At 37.7% G+C, this 19,260-nt stretch overlaps 1 protein-coding gene across 1 annotated transcript in view; it reads right to left on the bottom strand.

The window, feature by feature from the left end:
- The window catches only part of NT5DC1 (5'-nucleotidase domain containing 1), a 127,152-nt gene that overhangs the window by 28,595 nt on the left and 79,297 nt on the right, over window positions 1-19,260 (bottom strand). Inside the window, exons 7-8 of the mRNA XM_063151035.1 lie at window positions 17,165-17,339; window positions 12,579-12,676 (exon numbers count right to left, since the gene is read on the bottom strand). Of these exons, the coding sequence (XP_063007105.1) occupies window positions 12,579-12,676; window positions 17,165-17,339 (273 nt within the window). The remainder of the gene's footprint in view (window positions 1-12,578; window positions 12,677-17,164; window positions 17,340-19,260) is intronic.

Raw genomic sequence — 19,260 nt, 5'->3', positions numbered from 1 at the left:
CCTAACTGGGACCTTGAAGGGAACTTACAGGAAGGATTGGACAAGAATATTTACAAGGACATGTAGTGACAGAACAATGGGAAATGGGTTTAAATTGAGAGTAGCTTTAGATTAGCTATTAGAAAAAAAATCTTTACAGTGAGGGTGGTGATGCACGGGGACAGGTTTCCCAGGGAAGTTGTGAATGCCCCCTCCCTGGAGGTATTCAAGGCCGTGTTGTACGGGGCTTGGAGTAACCTGGTGTACCTGAATGTGTCCATTAGGAGGAAGGTTGGAACTACATGATTCTCAAGGTCTCTTCTAACCCCAACCAATCTATGATTACCTTTCCAGTTCCTTATCTGTGCATTTTGTGTGGTTTGCAAAACCACTTAGCCATTTCTATGAAAATGTGCTTTATCTTGTTTCTCAGAACCAAGGGCATTGTGCCAGATCTCTCTATGCAGGAATTTCACAGATAAAAATCTCTTGCTACTAGTATTCCAGAAAAAATAATAATCTTGGAGCATTCAACCTTAGTCTGGCAGTATCACAGAGGCACCTAGAATCTGTGGCAGTAATAACATATGGTTTCACAGCAGATATGAATCAAGTTAGAATGAACATGTTTGCTAATGAAGAGAAAAAGTCCTGGGGTCACTAACTCTACCTAGCAAAACAGGCAGCATACATATTGAAGTTTAGGACATCTGGAGCCTAATGTGAATAACAAAGATAGACTGAAGAACAAAGACAGTGAGAACAAAGATGGTATACAACTTTTCGTTTTGAGCTTTCACTTTGCAAGACCTAATTCCTTTTGGAACATCAGCTATGGAGGACTTAGGCTCACCTAAACAATGCAGTGTTTCACAACCACTTACCAGCCAAGGAAAGTCCATTTTTGTATTTTCTGACCTATTATTTCTCTGTACTTCGTGGGAGAAGCAGAGCTGCTCCTGAACAAGGTGACTCTCTACACACTTGATATCTACTTCATGTGATAAATCCACATCTGCTGTTTGCTGCAGATCTCTGCCACTTGCCACTTTGCAGTTCTCCTGGTTGCTTCATAAACATTAGGTAAGCTGCCCTATTAAGAAACTGGGAAATTGAGGCAGAGAGCAGCTGTCATATTAAACTGAAGCAGATCTCAGCCCAGACTTTGATTATGACTCGTCTACATGTTCTCAGCTAATTTCTAGGGCTCTTTTCACTACTTGCTTCCAATAGCAGATCAAAAGAGCAAAATGTGCTTTTTGCAAAAAACAATTCTACAGACTAACCTTAATAAAAGCCTGACATTTTGGAGAACACACAAGAGAACTCTAAAGCTCCTTAATCAAAACCAGCACATACAGATTCATGGAAACTATGCTGAAGGGAAGCTTTCTGCATCCGTTGCCAGCTCTTGCTTTGCCAGGAATGTACCATACACAATTTTATTTTTGCTTTACTACAAACTGCCTGGATTTAAATTTCCAAATTGGTTCCCAATCAAATCACAAGGTAACTCTTTATGAGGTTCTCTGTCTACTCATCTATTCTTTTGAATTCTACTGATGAAAAAAAATACACAGAGAAAAAAACTCCTTACTTCTATAATGTATTGTTTATGAACATGTTATGTATGTCAAAGAATGATTTTTGCCCTGCAAAGTCATACTGGTAAGTCCCCCATTTCACAGGTAATTTTTCTTCCTTCCAGGAATTCTGTTTGGATTTTGACATCATTTTAAGAACTAGAATGTGAAATTATTTCACACAGGTTTGCACTAAATGTTAGTGGATCAGCAAAGTTTATAAATTTGTACTACTGATCCATCCCTCGGACCCCTCATCTTCCATAGGGTCTGTGCAATTCTGCATGACATTTGGGTTCCTTGGGGCTCTTGATCAGCACTGCAGGTCTGTAATTAGCAATGAGCACACCTCAGCTGGGATTCAGGTGCAGAAACACAGTGTGAAGGCTCTGCAACAGGAAACACAGCTCTGGGTCAGTGTGCAGTGCAGGCACTGCTGTTTGGGCACTGCAAAGCCCTCCATGGACCAGCACTGCTGGCCCTTCACTGCCTGCAGTGGGAGGTGGCTGAGGATATATAGTAGACAGCCAGAGCAGTTTCTACACACTGGTTTCTGTATCTATTCCTGGTACTTCATTGTTTCAAAACACACCTTTGATTTTTGACATATGGCAGTACCCTTAAAACATAATTCTGAGTCAATTTTTGTTTCAAGAAGCCTGGTGGGTGTCACTGGGGGAGGGTTAATTTTCTTCCAAGTGGCTGGTATGGGGGCCATGTTTTGGATTTGTGCTGAGCACAGTAACAAAATAAAATGTTTTTGTTACTACTGAGCTTACACAGAGTCAAGGCCTTTTGTGCTTTTAGTACTTCCATGCTGGCAAGGAAAGTTGGAGGTGCCATAGCAGTTTGGGAGGAGACACAGCTGGGACAGTGACCCCAGCTGACCAAAGGGATATTCCAGACCATTTGACATCATGTTCAGTATATAAAGTGAGGGGAGGAAGAAGGAAGGGGAACACAGTGATGGAGTTTGCCTTCTCAAGTCACAGTTACGTGTGATGGGGCACTGCTGTCCTGGGCATGGCTGAACACCTGCCTGCCCATGGGAAGCTGTGAATTGTTTTGTTTTGCCTGAGTGCACAGCTTTTGCTTTAACTTTCAAAAGTTAACTTATTAAACTGTTTAACTTATTAAACTGTCTTTATCTTGACCCATGAGTTTCTGCCTTTTACCTTCTGATTATCTCTCCAATCCTGCTGGTGGGGCAGTGAGTGAGTGGCTTGGATGCTGGCTGGGTGAAATCACAACAGCGAGAGGCTTGCAACTCCATACAAAAAAATAGCTTCTTAAAATGATCCATTTCTCTGATACAGATTTGGAAAGTAAAAAAAGACAGGTTTTGAATAAGCTACCAAGGGTGTAACATCCTACTTAGAAACAGCAGTAGAGTCTGGTAATGATCTACATAAATTTATATGCTTTCCAGAGGGACATTTATTATTTCATGGACAAAATAAAATGTATCTGTTTAACCATCTAATAATAAAATTGTACAAAACAAATAAAATGGAAATATGTGTTCTCTTAATGCCAGAACAGCTGCTGAGTTGTGCATGGTTTGCCTCTCTAGTGTTCCTTTCAGTCTTTTGAAATTTCAATTTAGTTCTTCCCCCCCAGACATGGACACTATTGTATGTGCTGGGAAATAGAATGAAGGTGAAAAGACAATCATAACCACAATTTCACCCTTCTAGTCGAGAATTGTGGGTATTGAATCAAATTATCTGTCTAAAAAATTGCTACACATTCTTTAGCATTTCTAAGGAAACATAAACATGAGAACTCAAGGTATTATTACAGAATGGCTGCTACTACTGCTGCAACAATCCCGTTGGTGTTATTAGCACCATGCTCTAACCAGCTGAGCTAATCTCAGTGCTAATAAGAGTAGATTTGGCAAGCCTTGCTCATATATGGAAATATACATTTGCTTTTCTCTTCCATACAGAACTGGGTCTCCACATTCAGTGTAAAATCTTCCATTAATCCCAAGAATTTTTATGCATCATATATTATTATGTATTATAAATGTAGTCTAAGTTGAGTGCACACTGCTTTGCTTCTATATATTGTCTGTTTTTCTTAGAGAATATGAAGGGAAAGAATCATCTCCTCTTAATAACATTTTCATGTTTTGGAGAAGAATTCCCTTAAGCCAGATAATCTGCTGAATACAGTTTTGTCTGGAATACAAAGTGGTCATTTTGGCATTTTGGCTTTGGTTTTGAAAACACAGGTTTTAGGTTATGGCAATTTATGTTCTGTGGGCACCCACTGGCAGGAGAGAGTTGGGTTGACAGGCCCTTAGCTCATTCTGCTGTAAAAAGGAGCTGCATTTTTTAGATTAATTTGGCTTCCTAAGTGGGGCAGTTTCCCTGCCTTATCTCTCTGGTATAATCCAAATCAGACTGTACTAGAGTTCTACTCTCTGCTAGCATTCTGAATAAAAGACAATAAAGAAACAACACCAGAAGGTGATCACAGAACTATGACAGAGGTTCTTCTGTTGACTTTTAATGACCTCCCAATTACATGGTGTATGTGTGTGTTTCAAGGCATTTGACATGCTTCTCTATGAAGGAAGTTTCTTTCATAAAATGAACCACAAACATGGCCTGAACCACTGGTATGCAGCCGTCTTCTAAAATATACAACTAACTGAGCTTATCACTTTCAATAATTTGAAATAATTGCTGGATAACTATCAAATAATTTGATTAATTTCAATATAGAACACATAGAGCTCATGGGTCCATTTCTCTAAAATTACAAAGGACATATTAATGAACCATAAAAATTAAATCTAGCAGAATTAACTGAAATAATGTCAATTTTTCCATATGCTAAGTCTTTAATAAGAGCTAAAAGGATTTTCACAATCAAGACTGACGAGTCCTTATTCAAACTCGGTTTTCTTCACTGCTTCTGGATTAGGACATTACATATCTTAGGTGAACATACATATCTGCCAGAGATATGGTGCAGGGGAGGTCACTCAATATCTTGGTTCTTTAGCTCAAACAAAAAAGCCAGTGCTTTTGTTTTTCTAACATTTGTTTATCTGGTCTGCCTGTGGGCTCCTAGAAGACAGAAAGTGACTCTTATCACATCCTTACACAACAGCTTAAAGAAAAGGGGTTTGAGTTTTATCCTTCAAGGCCTTGAATATAACATGATGTAATCAATAGCTAGGATTTTGTAGTAGTGTTACTGTAGCAGTTACTGTAACTCCTTTTAAAAATGAAAATATACTCTCTATACACAAAGAATTCTGTTTTGGAGTACTTGGCAAATATGCTAAACATGTTTTCCAGTTTTAACAAAAGGAATATTGTAGATACCATGCTTTTGAAAGCAGCAGTTTAAACTTTCTTTGAACTAGTTGTCTGTAATATTCTTATCAGCTCTGTGCCAAACACGCTATTTAATATCAAAGGTAATCAGCTGAAGCAACCCCTGCTGTCTTCATGCAGAAGCAAGTTGCAGTTTTTCACTGTTTTGATTTTTGGATGAATGACTTATTGTTCCTTTTATCCTCTGAAGTACTTTGAACACTATGCAAACATATAAGGACCTTGGCCTGACATATTTACCGTAAGTTTTTTTCTTTTAAAGAAGGATGGGCATTGGAGAATGCATCTCAATACTCAGCAACAAAGAGATGCCTTACTTCAAATACTGTTAAATTTTTTTCTTTAGAAAAGAAAAATTAAATAGGGAGTTGTTTATGAACAACAGTGAAAATAATGGGGACTATCTTCCTATGAAGTTTTCTTGCGCTGTTGCATTCACTGAAAGTCTCTTAGGGTGCAGGGTCTCTCAAATGACCCAACTACTGTGTCATTTTCCAGTAGCTGGGTCATTTGTAGCTAGTTTCTCACGGATGGATACTCAAATATCTAATCAAGGGGAAGTTTGTACTGCAGCCTTTCTCTGGGTTGGCAGTGATAGGCCCATCTTTTCCCCTCCAGCCTGCTGAGGGTGTAATATCTCACAGAATGCTAGGCCAGACTCAAATGTGGTTGAAATTGCAGTATCGATAGAGGTTTGCAGTAAGGGATGGGTGGAAATTCCTACCCACATATACCACAAAATCCTCAATGCTTAGGCAAACAGAGTAAATGTTAAAGAATTAGCTTGCGTCCTGGTAGCTCTTCTGGCTAATATGGTTGAGCCAAAGGAGCTCAAGAAGGAGCACCAAACTCAATTCCCACTGGCCAGTTCAGCTGATAACCAGGCACCTCCCATGGCCAGTTTCAGGCATTAGCTGAAATCCCAGCCCTTGGCCCATGCTCCAGGTTTATAGCGAATTGCTGTAGTCAGGCCAACATGGTGCCCTTCTGGTAGAAACAAAAATAGAGCTTTGCTGCCCAACCTCCAGCTTCTGATGTGCTGTAAAATGCCTGAGTGAAACCCATAATTTGTGTAAATAAATTTGTATAAATGATGTGATGACAATCTGGCCTCACTTCTGAAGCAAGTACCAGTAAAGCCTGTTCAAAAACCAACCCCAAACAAACAGAACAAAACACACTCACTCCACTCTTCCTAAGAAAAGGAATGGCTTCCCAGCTCGGATTGCCAAGAGGAATGTGCTGTAAGGGAAAGTCATTCTTTGGCTTCCACATGGTCTAACAGCTACAGAGTCACGACTTGAAGAACTTACACCAGTTTAATCACGCCACTGCAGTTGTAGCTACACACACTATTAGTGCAAGCTGCAGTGTCTCCTGCATTTCACAAAAGGTTTATAAATTATGCACTACCAGTTAGTGATCAATTGTGTGTCCTCAAGTTCTAATTCATTATCTCTGTCATGGAACAAAATTGTACAAGGCATTTGTTTTAATGAGGCAAAGACCATCAAACATGATAGCCAAGGACTTTGGAAACTATCAGAAAGAAAGAAGCCTGTGACTTTAACAACCTGCTCTGCAAAAGGATGTGAGCATGTGCTGGCCCAACTCTATTTTGCTTTTTGCACCTGTTTTAAATTTACAGAACTTTGCACTGAGCACGTAAAACCCAAAATCCAAACTGTTACCATAGACTATGTTTACCAAAAATGAAATAAAATTTAACTGCTAGAAAAGAGTTTGTTAACCCATCAGGACAGTTAAATGACTCTCATCTTACGTATCCCATGACTTAATTACAAACATTGAGGACATGATAGAAAATGATCACCTCTGTTCTCAAATTATTCCCAAAGTGTTGATTTTAAACTACATACAGGTACCATCTAGCAAACCTTAAAAAGATTGATTGGTAAGTCCCTTTGATTACAAGGTAACACCTGTTGATTTTTTTAAATGTTTGTCCACAGGACATAAATAAGATCAGGAAACCAGTAGTCTCTGAGACAGCTGTTTACACTGTCAAGGAAAAAAATCTGAAGTGGCTGATATCTTTGCAAAGGATGTACACAAAGTGGAATAGTTTTAGACTAAGATCATTTAAACTAAGGATAGGCGGTGAAACATTCATCGAAGAACCCTAACATTGTGGATTTTCTTGAAATAATCTCCGAGCTTCTCCAGTGGATTATGAATATTTGTATGAAAACAAACCTTGGTATAGGAGATTAAATTTCTTTGTATGTGTCTTCCACTGTCAGCCCTACAGACCTGTCCTAGCCTGCTTTTCAGAAAGTGGAGTCAGACATTGATCGTGTTGCCAAAGAGGGTGTCAGCTGAAGGAAGCACCTTTATAAGGTACTTCCATAATCCTTTTGGTTTCTCATTATAAAAATTAAAAACAGCCAGGTTCTAGCACTGAATATGAAGTTAAGTCTATATAATCATCTGTACTAACCAGTTGCTTAAAAAGAAACTCCTTTTTCTCAGAAATCATGGATAAAATGAAAATCCCTGGCTGAGATTAGAGTAGGGAATTATTTCTCAGTGGTGGCTTGGGTACACAACAAGATGCTTTATCCCTTTCAATCGTGGACCTCCTACTGTCAGCTTATTACAGAATCTGTGTCTGATATTAGAGCATTAAGAGACTCTTAATGTCATGTACTGTGAGGTACGAAAAGATTGAGTTTTGAAAACTAGAGTACAAAATAACATTGCTTGTTAGTTTTAATCATTTTTCTTTCCTAAAAAGCTGGAAATCACATGAAAAACAGTGCCAATACACTTTAGAGAATTGCTAAACAGCACTTCCCTTAAAAAAAGAGTAGCATGGCTTTTAAGGGCCATATGGCACTGTGGGATGTTATAACAATATAAAGGCATCTTCCTGTAGAAGAGATATAGGAAATGGTTATGGACTTGATAGCTCTTGAATAATGCAGTGTGCAGCCAGTGCACCCTTTACATGCATTCTGTCACAAGCTTCCAGCAAAAATGCATTATTATGTGGCCTCATGTTACAGAACATATCCCCACAGACTGATCTGAACAGGCACCATCTCCAGAAGAATGGCAACAAGCACAGCTGCATTAGATACAGGAACACCCTGAGCCAGGGGAGAAAAGATTACACAGGTGCCCTTTGCTGGTGCTGTTGTTATTCTCCTTGTGCCTCCTGAGAGATGAGAGATGAGGCCCTTTGTGGGCATCCCCGCAAAAGGCTTCCTGAGCTCTGAGACCTGTGGGAGGACAGTGCTGCATCCCCTGCTGGGGCTGGAGGGCCAGCTGGGAGCCCCAGTCAGCCCAGGACACGGGTACATCATGTTAAGATATGTTTGAGACACTAGCCTTATTGCAAAAGTCCTCCTTGAGGCAACAGTAGAAGTCAAAAAGCAAAGACCTGATATTCACAAAACCCCATCAGTGTGAAATCCCTTTCCCCTCTATGCTTCCATGTCCTGCTCTGCTCTTACTCTACCTCCCTCCTCCATGCCCCCACCAGCTGGATCCCCCAGCCCATCTCTGGCGCAGTCAAACGCAGTTGTTCACAAAAGATGGCAAAAGAAAACTCAAGTAGCAGACATGGGATCACCACCTTCTGAAGTCTTGCAGTCCCTAATAACCAAAGATGGTCTTTATTGGAGAGATATGGTGTCTCATATCCCATCTCCATATTTTCCTCTCTAATTGGTCCTTTTGGCTTGTAGAGTTTTCTTGTATTTTTAGAAGGGAGAAGAAGCTTGTGCCCAGAACTGTTAAAATGGCAGTTACCAGAAAACCATAAAAAATTAGAGGACTGAAAGTTTCTTAAATGGGAAGTTACATTCTGCAACAGAGGCATCTTAAGATGGACAGAAATTCAAGTTCAGAGGAAGGAAGACAGCCTGGAAGAGTAACTGAAAGCAGGCTTTGAAAGTGGTATTCACTGGCACTACATCTGTAGGATTGTTTTCAGCCTGTACAGATACATGCACATGAGGCTATACATAAGTTTTGAAGTGCATGTTTTAAATTCAGGCACTGAACAGTCAGCAATACATTTCCAATTTATGGAAAAAAAACCCAAAAACAAAACAAAAACAAACCAGATCAGAAAAGGCAGCTGTGCCTGAGCTGAAAATAAAAGATATATAAGCATTCTTTAAGACCAAGCAGACTTCCCTGTGAATACAGACTTAGAGAAGGCTTCCAGGGAATTAAGGGTTATCTTTAGCATTTCAATTATAATTTTGGATGTATCTGGCAATGATCAGGACTAGCAGTCAGGCTAGTAATTTGATATGCATTAAAAAGTGATGTGATCAAGGGAAAGCTCTGTTGTCAAATGTTACAGAAATCTTCATGTATTGCAGATTATCATATAATTCACAACTGTCTTTTCTATTTATATTCCTTCAAGCCCTTCATGGAATAAGAAATTATTTTAAGCTGGATGTAGCTGTTGAAAGCAAAGAAAATCCTTCCTTGTCAACATAGGATTTACGCAAACATTTTCAACATGATCCTTAGATCTTGTAGCTCAAGATATTATTAGTACTTTCAAGAACCATGAGAGGAATTTCCCTATGTAAAACAAAATACAACCTCATGAATAACAAGTTAGTTATGGAGTATTTATATTATGGTAGCAAAGGCTGGGGGTATTTTTACGTGCAGCTCTGTTTTCACAAAATATATCCTTTGCTACATAAGTTACCCCTAATCATAAAAACCATTTTGCCAGATCAAAATAAGTGTAGCTGTCCTAAAATCTGTAAAGATACATATAAACTGTTCCTTCACTTAACAGAATGGTACTTTGAAAGAAAGTTATGCAAAATTAAATAAATAATTATTGTGCTTTTCAGTGCCCCAGTCATACAAATCTTTTAGGCTTTCAAACAGTGTTTTGGTTGCTTTAAATTATGCACATCTTGAAATGAAAATGAAATAGTGATGCAATTTTAATTGATCAATTAAAACAATTTTTCATGGTTTCTAAATGGATTAGCTCTAAAATTACTTGTCTGCTGAAAAAAACACTTTTCCAGAGCTGTTACCCAATATCACATTTCCAGACAATGCCTCCTTTGTCATCTTGTCCTGTTTCTCGTTCTCCTTCAAATGCCTACTGAATGCAACTGCCTTTTGAACCAATTCACTGAGAATAATTTATCCTTCTCTTTACTAAACTTCAAAACCTTTCCTTCAAAATCTGGAGCAGAAGTCCTGTTACAGATAAATAATATTTAGCTCCAGTACACAATGCAACACTTGGGATATTTGAAATTAAGAACACATTCCATATTTTGTGCCTTATCCTTAAGTCCATTTATAGCACAATGAAAAATCGTACCATTAGGAATTTATTGCAGCTCAGACTGAATGGTTGGAACAACATGGCTGAGACTCAGACCTGGAGAAATGGGTAACAACAATAAGCAATTACTTCAGTTTATTTTCTTCCTAGAAACAACACATTACTTCCCAACACATTTCTTCCTAGAACAAGGTTTTTTTACCCTAAATTACCTTAGCAAAAGTTTAGTCTCTGTGCTTTAAGAAAATATTTACTATGATGTCCACCTACAGATTTTTAATTTTTCAAAGGAAAAATACAAAAATTTTGTGCCCCTGATCTGCAGCACAGTGGCCAAACTCTTCTGCCTGAAGTCTGTAGTGCCAACAGGAAGAAAGAAACTAGAAACTGAGATTTTTGAATTTTCAGTGGTTCTGATATGAAAAAAAGCCTTAAAAATTCTGAAAACTGCAAAACTGCTCCCTGTCAATGTGTTCGAAACTTCACTGTATACTGTTTCAGCTGCTGTGAGGAACACAGAGGTAGGGCAGCAAAATAAACATTATAGAAATGTATTATTATTTTGGGAATTTTCTCATATAAATGATCCTACTTTTATGGTTTAAACTTCATGTAGTCTTTAACAAGCTCTACAGCACTTTTAAACATATCTCTAAAAATCTGCCCTATGTGTATAAGTCTTTGCTGTGAAAGTTGTGGTTGGTCTTGCAGAAGACAGCAGTTACTGTCTTTGGATACAAACATATTGAGAAAAAAAATACACTCTCAGGTTAGTGGTTTCAACAAATTATTTATCTGATTATTACTTCAGTTATGTTTGCGCGCTTCATCTATTTAGATAGTGAAGTGTCCAGAACAAAAACTACATTTTATTTTGCAATAATAAGGTATTAAAATAATGAGTGATTGACTGACATTTGAGCCCCTTTGCGTTGTCAGGATATAAACTGAATGAAAACCACAAAGTAAGTAAGAGGACTCCAGATAATGCTGTTCCTGTTTGAAAGCAGAGAAAGAAACATCCTCATGAGAACTGTTCCTTACAGCTCAGTGTGGTGATTATGCCAATGCTACATATTATCAATGGAGAGAGTAACTTGGTCTTCTCCCTTTATTCTGCCCCTTTTTTGCAAAAAAAAAATCCCCAACCAAAACAAAAAAACCCTCATCAAAGTATCCTGGAGCTTTTTGGCTGTCTATTAAATTTACTGAAACTGCCCAACAGGTCCAAAAGCTGCTGGCTGGATTTCTGACAGAAGGACACAGCAGGATTTCCTCAGGAAGTCAGGCTAATCAGATTGTTTAAAAGAAATCCAAAGTGAATTACATTTTATTTTCAATTTGCTTTACACAAAACTAAATCAAATGGTTGCAGAACTAAGCCTCTTTCACCCTTTATGATTTTATTCCCCTTTCTCCTTTCATACAAGTAGTTTCAATTTCCCTTCTGAGATTACTTTTTTCTCAAATTGTCAATTGGCAACTATTTGAACTAATCCTTTAAAAATCACACCTAAGATACTTCTTATTTTCCTATATAAATATGTGAAACATTAAAATATAGTTTCAATATGTATTTTTGCTGCTTGTTTCAGATTTACTGTAGAAGTTACATAAGCAAAATTTCTTTTGGGCTGGAATGTGCTTTTCCTGTCATAAATTAATGATCAACTGTGGTTTAGTGTATGCCGACTTAAGTTATTTTGGCTATAAGATTAATTTTCAGGTAACTTAATCATAAAGGTAATTACCAAAATATGAAAAAGTAAACTGTCTTCAGCAATGTTTTATTGTTATTTGTAGTTCAGTGAACATTGCTCTTATAAACGTCCTGTGTTACAACCTTAATTACCTAATGGATAACATTGCCAAGTGCTTCAGATTGTTTTAATTAAATTAAGTGAGTACAGGGGTGCTTCCTTTTCACCTGCTCTCTCATTATTTAGCCAAAGTAAACACACTTAATGCTGTCAGATTTCCATCATAAATTCTTTCCTTCAGCTTTACAATTTTATTTGTACAGTTCTCCTAATTTTCTTTAAATTCTTTAAGTATTTCTGCTTTGTTTTTTCCCAGAACTAAATTGTTTTCTCTGCATGACCCTGTGAGCACAATGAAGCTTCTTTTTCATTATTGATGAAATATCTGAACCGCAATGTATTTTCAATTACTATCACAGCTCTGCCTTTTAATTGTCCTCAACACTGTAATTTTTAATTTCTCAATGCTCCTCAATCTTAACAGAATTTTAGTCCACTTCCCACTCCACTGCCAGTGTTCAGTTGCCTTAATTTTCTTTTTTTTTTTTTTCCATAGAAGTAAGCAGATGAGAAGGGACTTACAGCTGCAACTTACCAAGAGTTCGGAAAGGTCTTTGATTTGGTGTATGGGAGAAGAAACCAGGTTTCAAAGCATTTGTGATCAAGATGTCAAAATACTCTTCGAAATCATTCCTACAAAATAAAGTAAATGTGATTAATTAAACTAACAAATTACTCAAAATGTCATGAAATACTCTTTAAGACGTCAGAAAATATCAGAGTATTTCTTTACGGTACTTGTTTCTATCATTTTTTTTTTTTTTTGATGCTTGTTCAATGTCTATTATTCTTTTCCTGAGGCTGTCAAAAGAGAGTCAAACCCCCAGTGAGTTATCTTTGAGAATACTCATTATTTGTAAAAAGATGTTCCTTGATCTCAGGAGAACATGTAACAGATGACATTTTTTTAATCTGAGATGGCAACATATGCACAGACGTGGACTGAAAGTTGTAAAATGAGGGATTTTCTTTTCAAAGAAGAAAATCTGAAGTGATGGGGTCGGAAGTGGCTGAAGAGACTTAAAAAGACAGGTGCTTATTTGTAGGTATCCACACTGAAGATATGCACAGGCCTAAGATGCTCTTGGCAGACCCCAGAGATCTAATTTACAGCCAATGGAAACTAGAGTGTAATCTCACATATTCCAAAACTGAAGCACCATTTTGATAGCTGAATTCCTTCTTCAGACTCTGCTGGCTGCTCTCACTACATCCCTGCTGGTTACAGGGAGGCTGGGCATGTGACTACAAATAAACAGCCACCAGCTTCGAGTCCTCATCTGTCTGCTGAATCCCACGATTAAATACAGATTTTTCAAAGATCATTTGGTCCATATATACAGATTGTTATCTGGACTGTGGAAATCCCATCAGTTTAAATGGGTTTGAATGTCTCAGCATGGTATGTAAGAAAACATTCCTCATCTATGACACACTTTATTTTATTAGAAATATTTCATTGCTTAGCTGACTTCATTGCCTACAAAATCCAAAAAAGTGATGGATACTCTTGAATGGAACAATGAAATCACAGATGGCAAGTCCAGGATGGACACAGGCACTGAAATGCTATCAGCAGTAGAGGAAGTTTGCTGGAAGTAAACCAATCAACGATATCACTTTCAAATAAGTCATAGTCTTCCATGGGACTGAGATATCTTATCAAAAACTGAATGCTCTCTCTATGAGAGATAGCTTTTGGGCTGTGCTCAAAATGACATTCCAGCCTTAAAATAAACGTCCTTTAAATTTTCTTTCTCTAATGAAATTTTAGCTTTGTCTAATTTTTCTCCACCCATGACCATATGTAAACCTTTGCCTTTTTAAAAGTACCAGTATCAAATATTACAATGATGTGTTTTTAAAATTTGCTTCCATGTGGAAGATTCCAGATGCTGAGCCAACAGGCAGGGTTCTTCTGTCCTCAGGTGAAAAGTATCAACAGAGATAAACTTTTCAAATTAGCATCTGATGCAAATAATCCATCTAGTGGTAAATTAAGCTTGAATTTGCAAAACAAAGCAAGCATTTCAGGAGCACAACAAAGAACAATTAACAAATGAGAGGATAAGAAGAAATTCCCTCAAGCTGTACAAGAGCAAGTTTAGATTTGACATTATGAAAAATTTCTTTGCAGAAAGGGTGGTCAAGTAGGAGAAAAGTCTTCCCAGGGTAGCGGTGGATCCACCATCCCTGCAAGTGCTCAAATAATGCGTGGATGTGGCACTTGGTGACATGGGTTAGTGGAGAACACAGAGGTGCTTGCTTAATGCCTGGACTCAATGATTTTAAAGATTTATTCCAACCTAAATGACTCAGTGGTTCTCTGATTTGTGGGAAAAGTGGCAAGTGCTTTGTTTAAAAAAACTGAAACAGAACAAACAGACTTTTCAGAAGAATTGGTAACTTTTTATTACTCTGTTGAAAAACTGCTTTGTGTGAGGAGATGCTGTTATCTGTGGCCTTTTTTGAAACAGTATATTCAATCTCATGTACAAAGCTGCTGTTTCTATGAGAGACTTTTTGTTACATTACTATGTAACACTATACATAAAGCAAATCTGTTCCACCAATCACTGCCTGGGATTGGTACAGTGGCCTGTGGTTACAGTAAGCAGCTTGCACACTGGGCAGGATGTATCTTGCACATGTATCCTAACTTTCACCTTCTAAAAACTGCACTCTGAATTCAGATAGTGGTTGACACCACAGACAGAGCCAGTGGAGAAACATCCACATTCTTGAAACGTAATCCATCCCACTTATTTCAGACATAATTCATAACCATGCAGACAGAATTGCCAAGGATAATGCCCAGTGGTTTCTCTCCACTAACCACAGAGGGAAACGAAATGACCAGCTTCAAAAAGTTACTCACTTTTAGGTGGCTAACATTCCTGAAAAAGTGAAATACAGTTGGCTTCAGTGACTGTGCGATGATTGACTCATCTTGAGGTGTGCTTCTGACAACATTTAAAGGTTCAACTAACTGGGCAGCATCCTCGTGGTAGGTAAGACTGAAAAGTCACACCATGATGCTGCTGTGTGAATGAACTGGCACTTGCTTTTTAAGGTTTACATGTCTTATTTACTGATCCCAGCAGTATGTCTGTGCTCTGGCTGGGAAACAGTTGTCATTTTATTTCAAAATGAAGTTTTTTCTTATACTTCCTCTCCCTACCAAAATGTGTTCTAGATAAGGACAATTTTGTCAGATGAGCACAGTTGGGATATTTTGCTCATGAAATGGCAAATGATACACTTAAGTATGAATTTCCCAGCACAGCTTTTATGAAGACAATAATTTCTTTGCCAAAAAGGAGCCTCTTTAACAAAGTGCAAAAAAGTAAACAGTTACAAGGTAAGGATATTAGGAGTAAGGCTAGAACTTTACACGCATCTCTGTTTTTCATATTTATCATTATGAGGTTTTTTATTTCATACTATACAATTTTGGGCTTCTCAGTATCATATTGATTAACCTACATAATCCTTAATAAAGGATTATGGAGGTGCAATCTGTAAGTGTTGATATCAAGAATAAAATGCAGTGTTGATGTCAAGAATAAAAACCAGTTACCCTGGTCAAATGAAGTTAAGGGCAGAGATAATAGGGGTGAACCTAAACTATGTTCCAGTACAGCAAAAAGTAGCACAGGTACGAAGAGTCCTTATGTCTCATATGAGAGGCATGAAACAAACAAAATCACTAAAAGGTTTAGATTTTCAGGAAAATAACCCCACTTCACTAAAGTCTAATGGACAGTGGAGTACTCAGTTCTCCAAAAGCTACTTGGAAGCCACACTGCATGAATCACTGGAAAATATGATTGTAATAAATACCATAGAACAATCTACACTTCTGTGGAAAAGAGAGTGACACAGTATCCTTCTACCAGGATATCTTTTTCTAGTGTTTTGAAAGGCAACTGATCATTTCTGATATCTTGCTTACTGTCTTCCATCAGGATTTCTACAGCTACCTTCAACAGCTGAACACAATTCACCAAGGAACAGAAAGCCAAAATCATTGTATGTGGCCAAGAATTTACTTTTATACCAAATTTTCATTTAGGAAATAATTAGACAGATTTACACAAAAGAGGTAATTCACAGACATCTTGCTCATAAAGGAGAATAGCTTTTTGTCAGGAGGTAGATTTGTCCCTCAAACGAGCAAATTTAATGTTCATGCAAAGCAGTGAGAACTGGCACGGCTGATGCTTTGTTTTAGCATTTAGCCTAGAGAGTACAAAAGAGAAGTCATACTGGCAGGACTGGTTTTGGAAGGTAGCTCTGTCTTTTACCTTACCCGTGGTTTTCTTACAATGTTGCTGTATTCATTCTGCTGTTCCCTGGCATATCCTGATAGCCCAGGTAGGGTCACACTGAACTACTTTATTTCTTGGATTAATGATAAATAAACCGTCTCACTCTGTCACCTCACTATTTGCATCACTGATTAATTTATTTTCTAGGTAAGTGACAGTTCTGCTGAATTTCACTGAATTTGACTCGACCAGCCATGTTCTTAGCATTATGCTACAAACAGCTACTGTGATCAGCAACTGCAGCCTCCACCAGTTGCCAAGGGCAATAAACTGCCTGCTGTATCTTTTCTGCTGTGAAGAAGCACATTTCTTGTGCACAGCCATCTTTCAAAAACCACTAATGGGAAAAAGTACTGGTAAGATTTTCCTGCAAATTTACTGCGAGGAAACGTAATAATACTACTAGTTGCATGCACTGCTGGAGAAGCAAGAAAAGAAGTGGCTTAAATAAGACAGTCTAGCAAAAGTTTACAATAAAATTAGGAATCAGATGGTGCACAGGATATTGGCCTGAAAGATGCCCTGGCATCTTCAATCCCATCTTCAATCCCATCATGATGCCTCCAAAAGGATGCAGGTTGTGAGTGTGCTGTGGGTCAGACACAGCTCACAGGCTCACAGATGGACTACTCTGTCTCTTGTAACACTCCACTAGAGAGGGGCCCAGCGGAAAACTCGGAACCAAATAATTCACCATACATAAACAAAACTCAAATTAGCTTACCAATAACTCAGGCTTATCTCCAATTGTTGTTGGGCAGATATAATTTGAGATGGACTTTGCACTTACCCAAGAACATGCTCACACAGAAGTCTGCAGTAGTCACTGTGAGAACTGGTAATTAACAGCAGAATCTTCCCAGCATTCTTCAGTTGTTTCAGCCACTTTTTTACAGACTCGGGACATCTTTGTAAATATTTGTCTGGATGATTTTTCACTTCTGGGAAATACATCCCACAGTCTTCTAAAAAAATGAAAACATAATTATGTTATCCAATCCTGCTCACAAACCACTTAATCCACACAACAAATATCCTTTTATGTGCAAACAACAGAATTAAAATAAGGCAAAGCAAAGTTTAAAATTTTCTCTGGGCTGTAATACAATAGAAACCAAAACTCCCAAACAAACCAAGAAGATTCACTGTAGCAGAAATAAGATTGCATGACTTTCTTATTGTGGAATTTTCATAATCATTTGGTTTGATGTTCTTTTGCTCATAATAGTCAGTAGCAAAGAAATTTCAGATTATAGTTTCATGCAGGAAATAATTATTTCTTTTTGCTTTTGCTCAATTTTTGGATACTCAGTTTGTGATTGTAAAATGAGCTAAATGTTTAGAGAGTAGTAAGTGCCTAAAATTCCAAAGAACACCTGTTCACTTATTTCTGACATTACATTAGCATTGACTGATCAGTAACATCCATTTTATTATATTTGCATTTTCCTCAAGTAGCACTTTATCTATGAAAGGTTGATCAACTGGCAAAGTCTTGTAGGTATTTGGAATATAGGAAGAGATGCATAAAACTGCCCTATTCCCTATTCAGCTTCAATAATGTTCTGTTTGCCAAATAAAACAGCAATAGAATTTTGCAAATACACTTGGAATGTAAGATTTTAAAAAGTGTGGAACAACACTAACTTGGCAGTAAAAGTTACCTATTCATTAAAGTCACCAATAAATATTCATCTTGTTATAGCCCATAGCAGCTTTACCAAAATGTCAAATTAACATTGAATTTCCCTACGTATTTCTTCTGTGCTCAAACTCTCTGAAACCAAAACTGTCAAGCTAGTTAAAGGTTTAAAAAGAAATACAATAATTGTAGAGACAGAAATTATACCAAGTATTTGGCTCTCAGTCTGTGTGTGTTATATTATAATGAACATCATCACAGATTATTTTTCTTCCAGCACTTGTTCTATATGCAACTGTCTGTGGTCAACTTTGCTGAATGATTTAATAAATCCCAGACATTACTTAGCCTTCTGGTATGTGAGTAATGCTGTTCTCTAGTTTGAAAAAATAAGATTTAAACCACTTGAACTTTAGCTATTTAATGGAAGAGAACATGCATGTTTGAAACAGTAGTATCAAAGAAAGACGGAAAGATGCTGGGCGCTAAACATTGTTCCATACACTACACATTCAAACACCTACAGATGGCAGCGAACAAAAGTCTTCCAAAAGAAGATTCAAATTTGCTGTTATCCCTGGAATTAGACAGGAGGCAAAAAATGTATTATTCTGTACTACAACTTGGCAGATTTCTTCCAAAAAAGTAGACTGGTATATCTGAGAAGAGTGTCTCAAACAAAATCTCCCAACTCACAACCAGGCCACTCTTCCAGCTCTTCGCTGTGTTTAGGCCAGGCTGGGTAACAGTGTCTACCAGGGATACAAGCCTGCTCCTGCAGCCAGCATTATGGGATGCCATGACATTTGCCTTGAGAGCTAGCCAAGAACAATGATATTTTTGATTAAACAAAGAAGATTTATGAAAGAAGGTTTCCTGTTGTGTTTTCCCTCCTTCTTTCCTGAGGCATGAATATTATTTGGGATGAGCAATAATTTCTAGGAGCAGAATCTGCATTTTTTTTCTCCGTATTATAACTAGCAATAATATTTTATATGCTATCCTATGACAATTTTTCTTTTTGTGTTTTGGAAAGTGCACAACATTAGATGAGAAGAAAGGGGCACACACAAACAAAGCAGGCTTAGCACTAGCTCCTACAGCTACAAACAATTAAAACAAAGATGGCAAAGTTCATTTATATAACTGGTGACCTATCACTCTTATCACTCTCAGATGAAAAGGTCTGCTTTACTCCTGGATGCTCTTTGTTTTTCTGTCCTTATGAAATCCCTTCCACTGTC

This window comes from Melospiza melodia, chromosome 3, assembly GCF_035770615.1.
Source record: "Melospiza melodia melodia isolate bMelMel2 chromosome 3, bMelMel2.pri, whole genome shotgun sequence".
Classification (NCBI taxonomy): domain Eukaryota; kingdom Metazoa; phylum Chordata; class Aves; order Passeriformes; family Passerellidae; genus Melospiza; species Melospiza melodia.
This window is presented reverse-complemented; position numbering and strand designations above follow the sequence as displayed.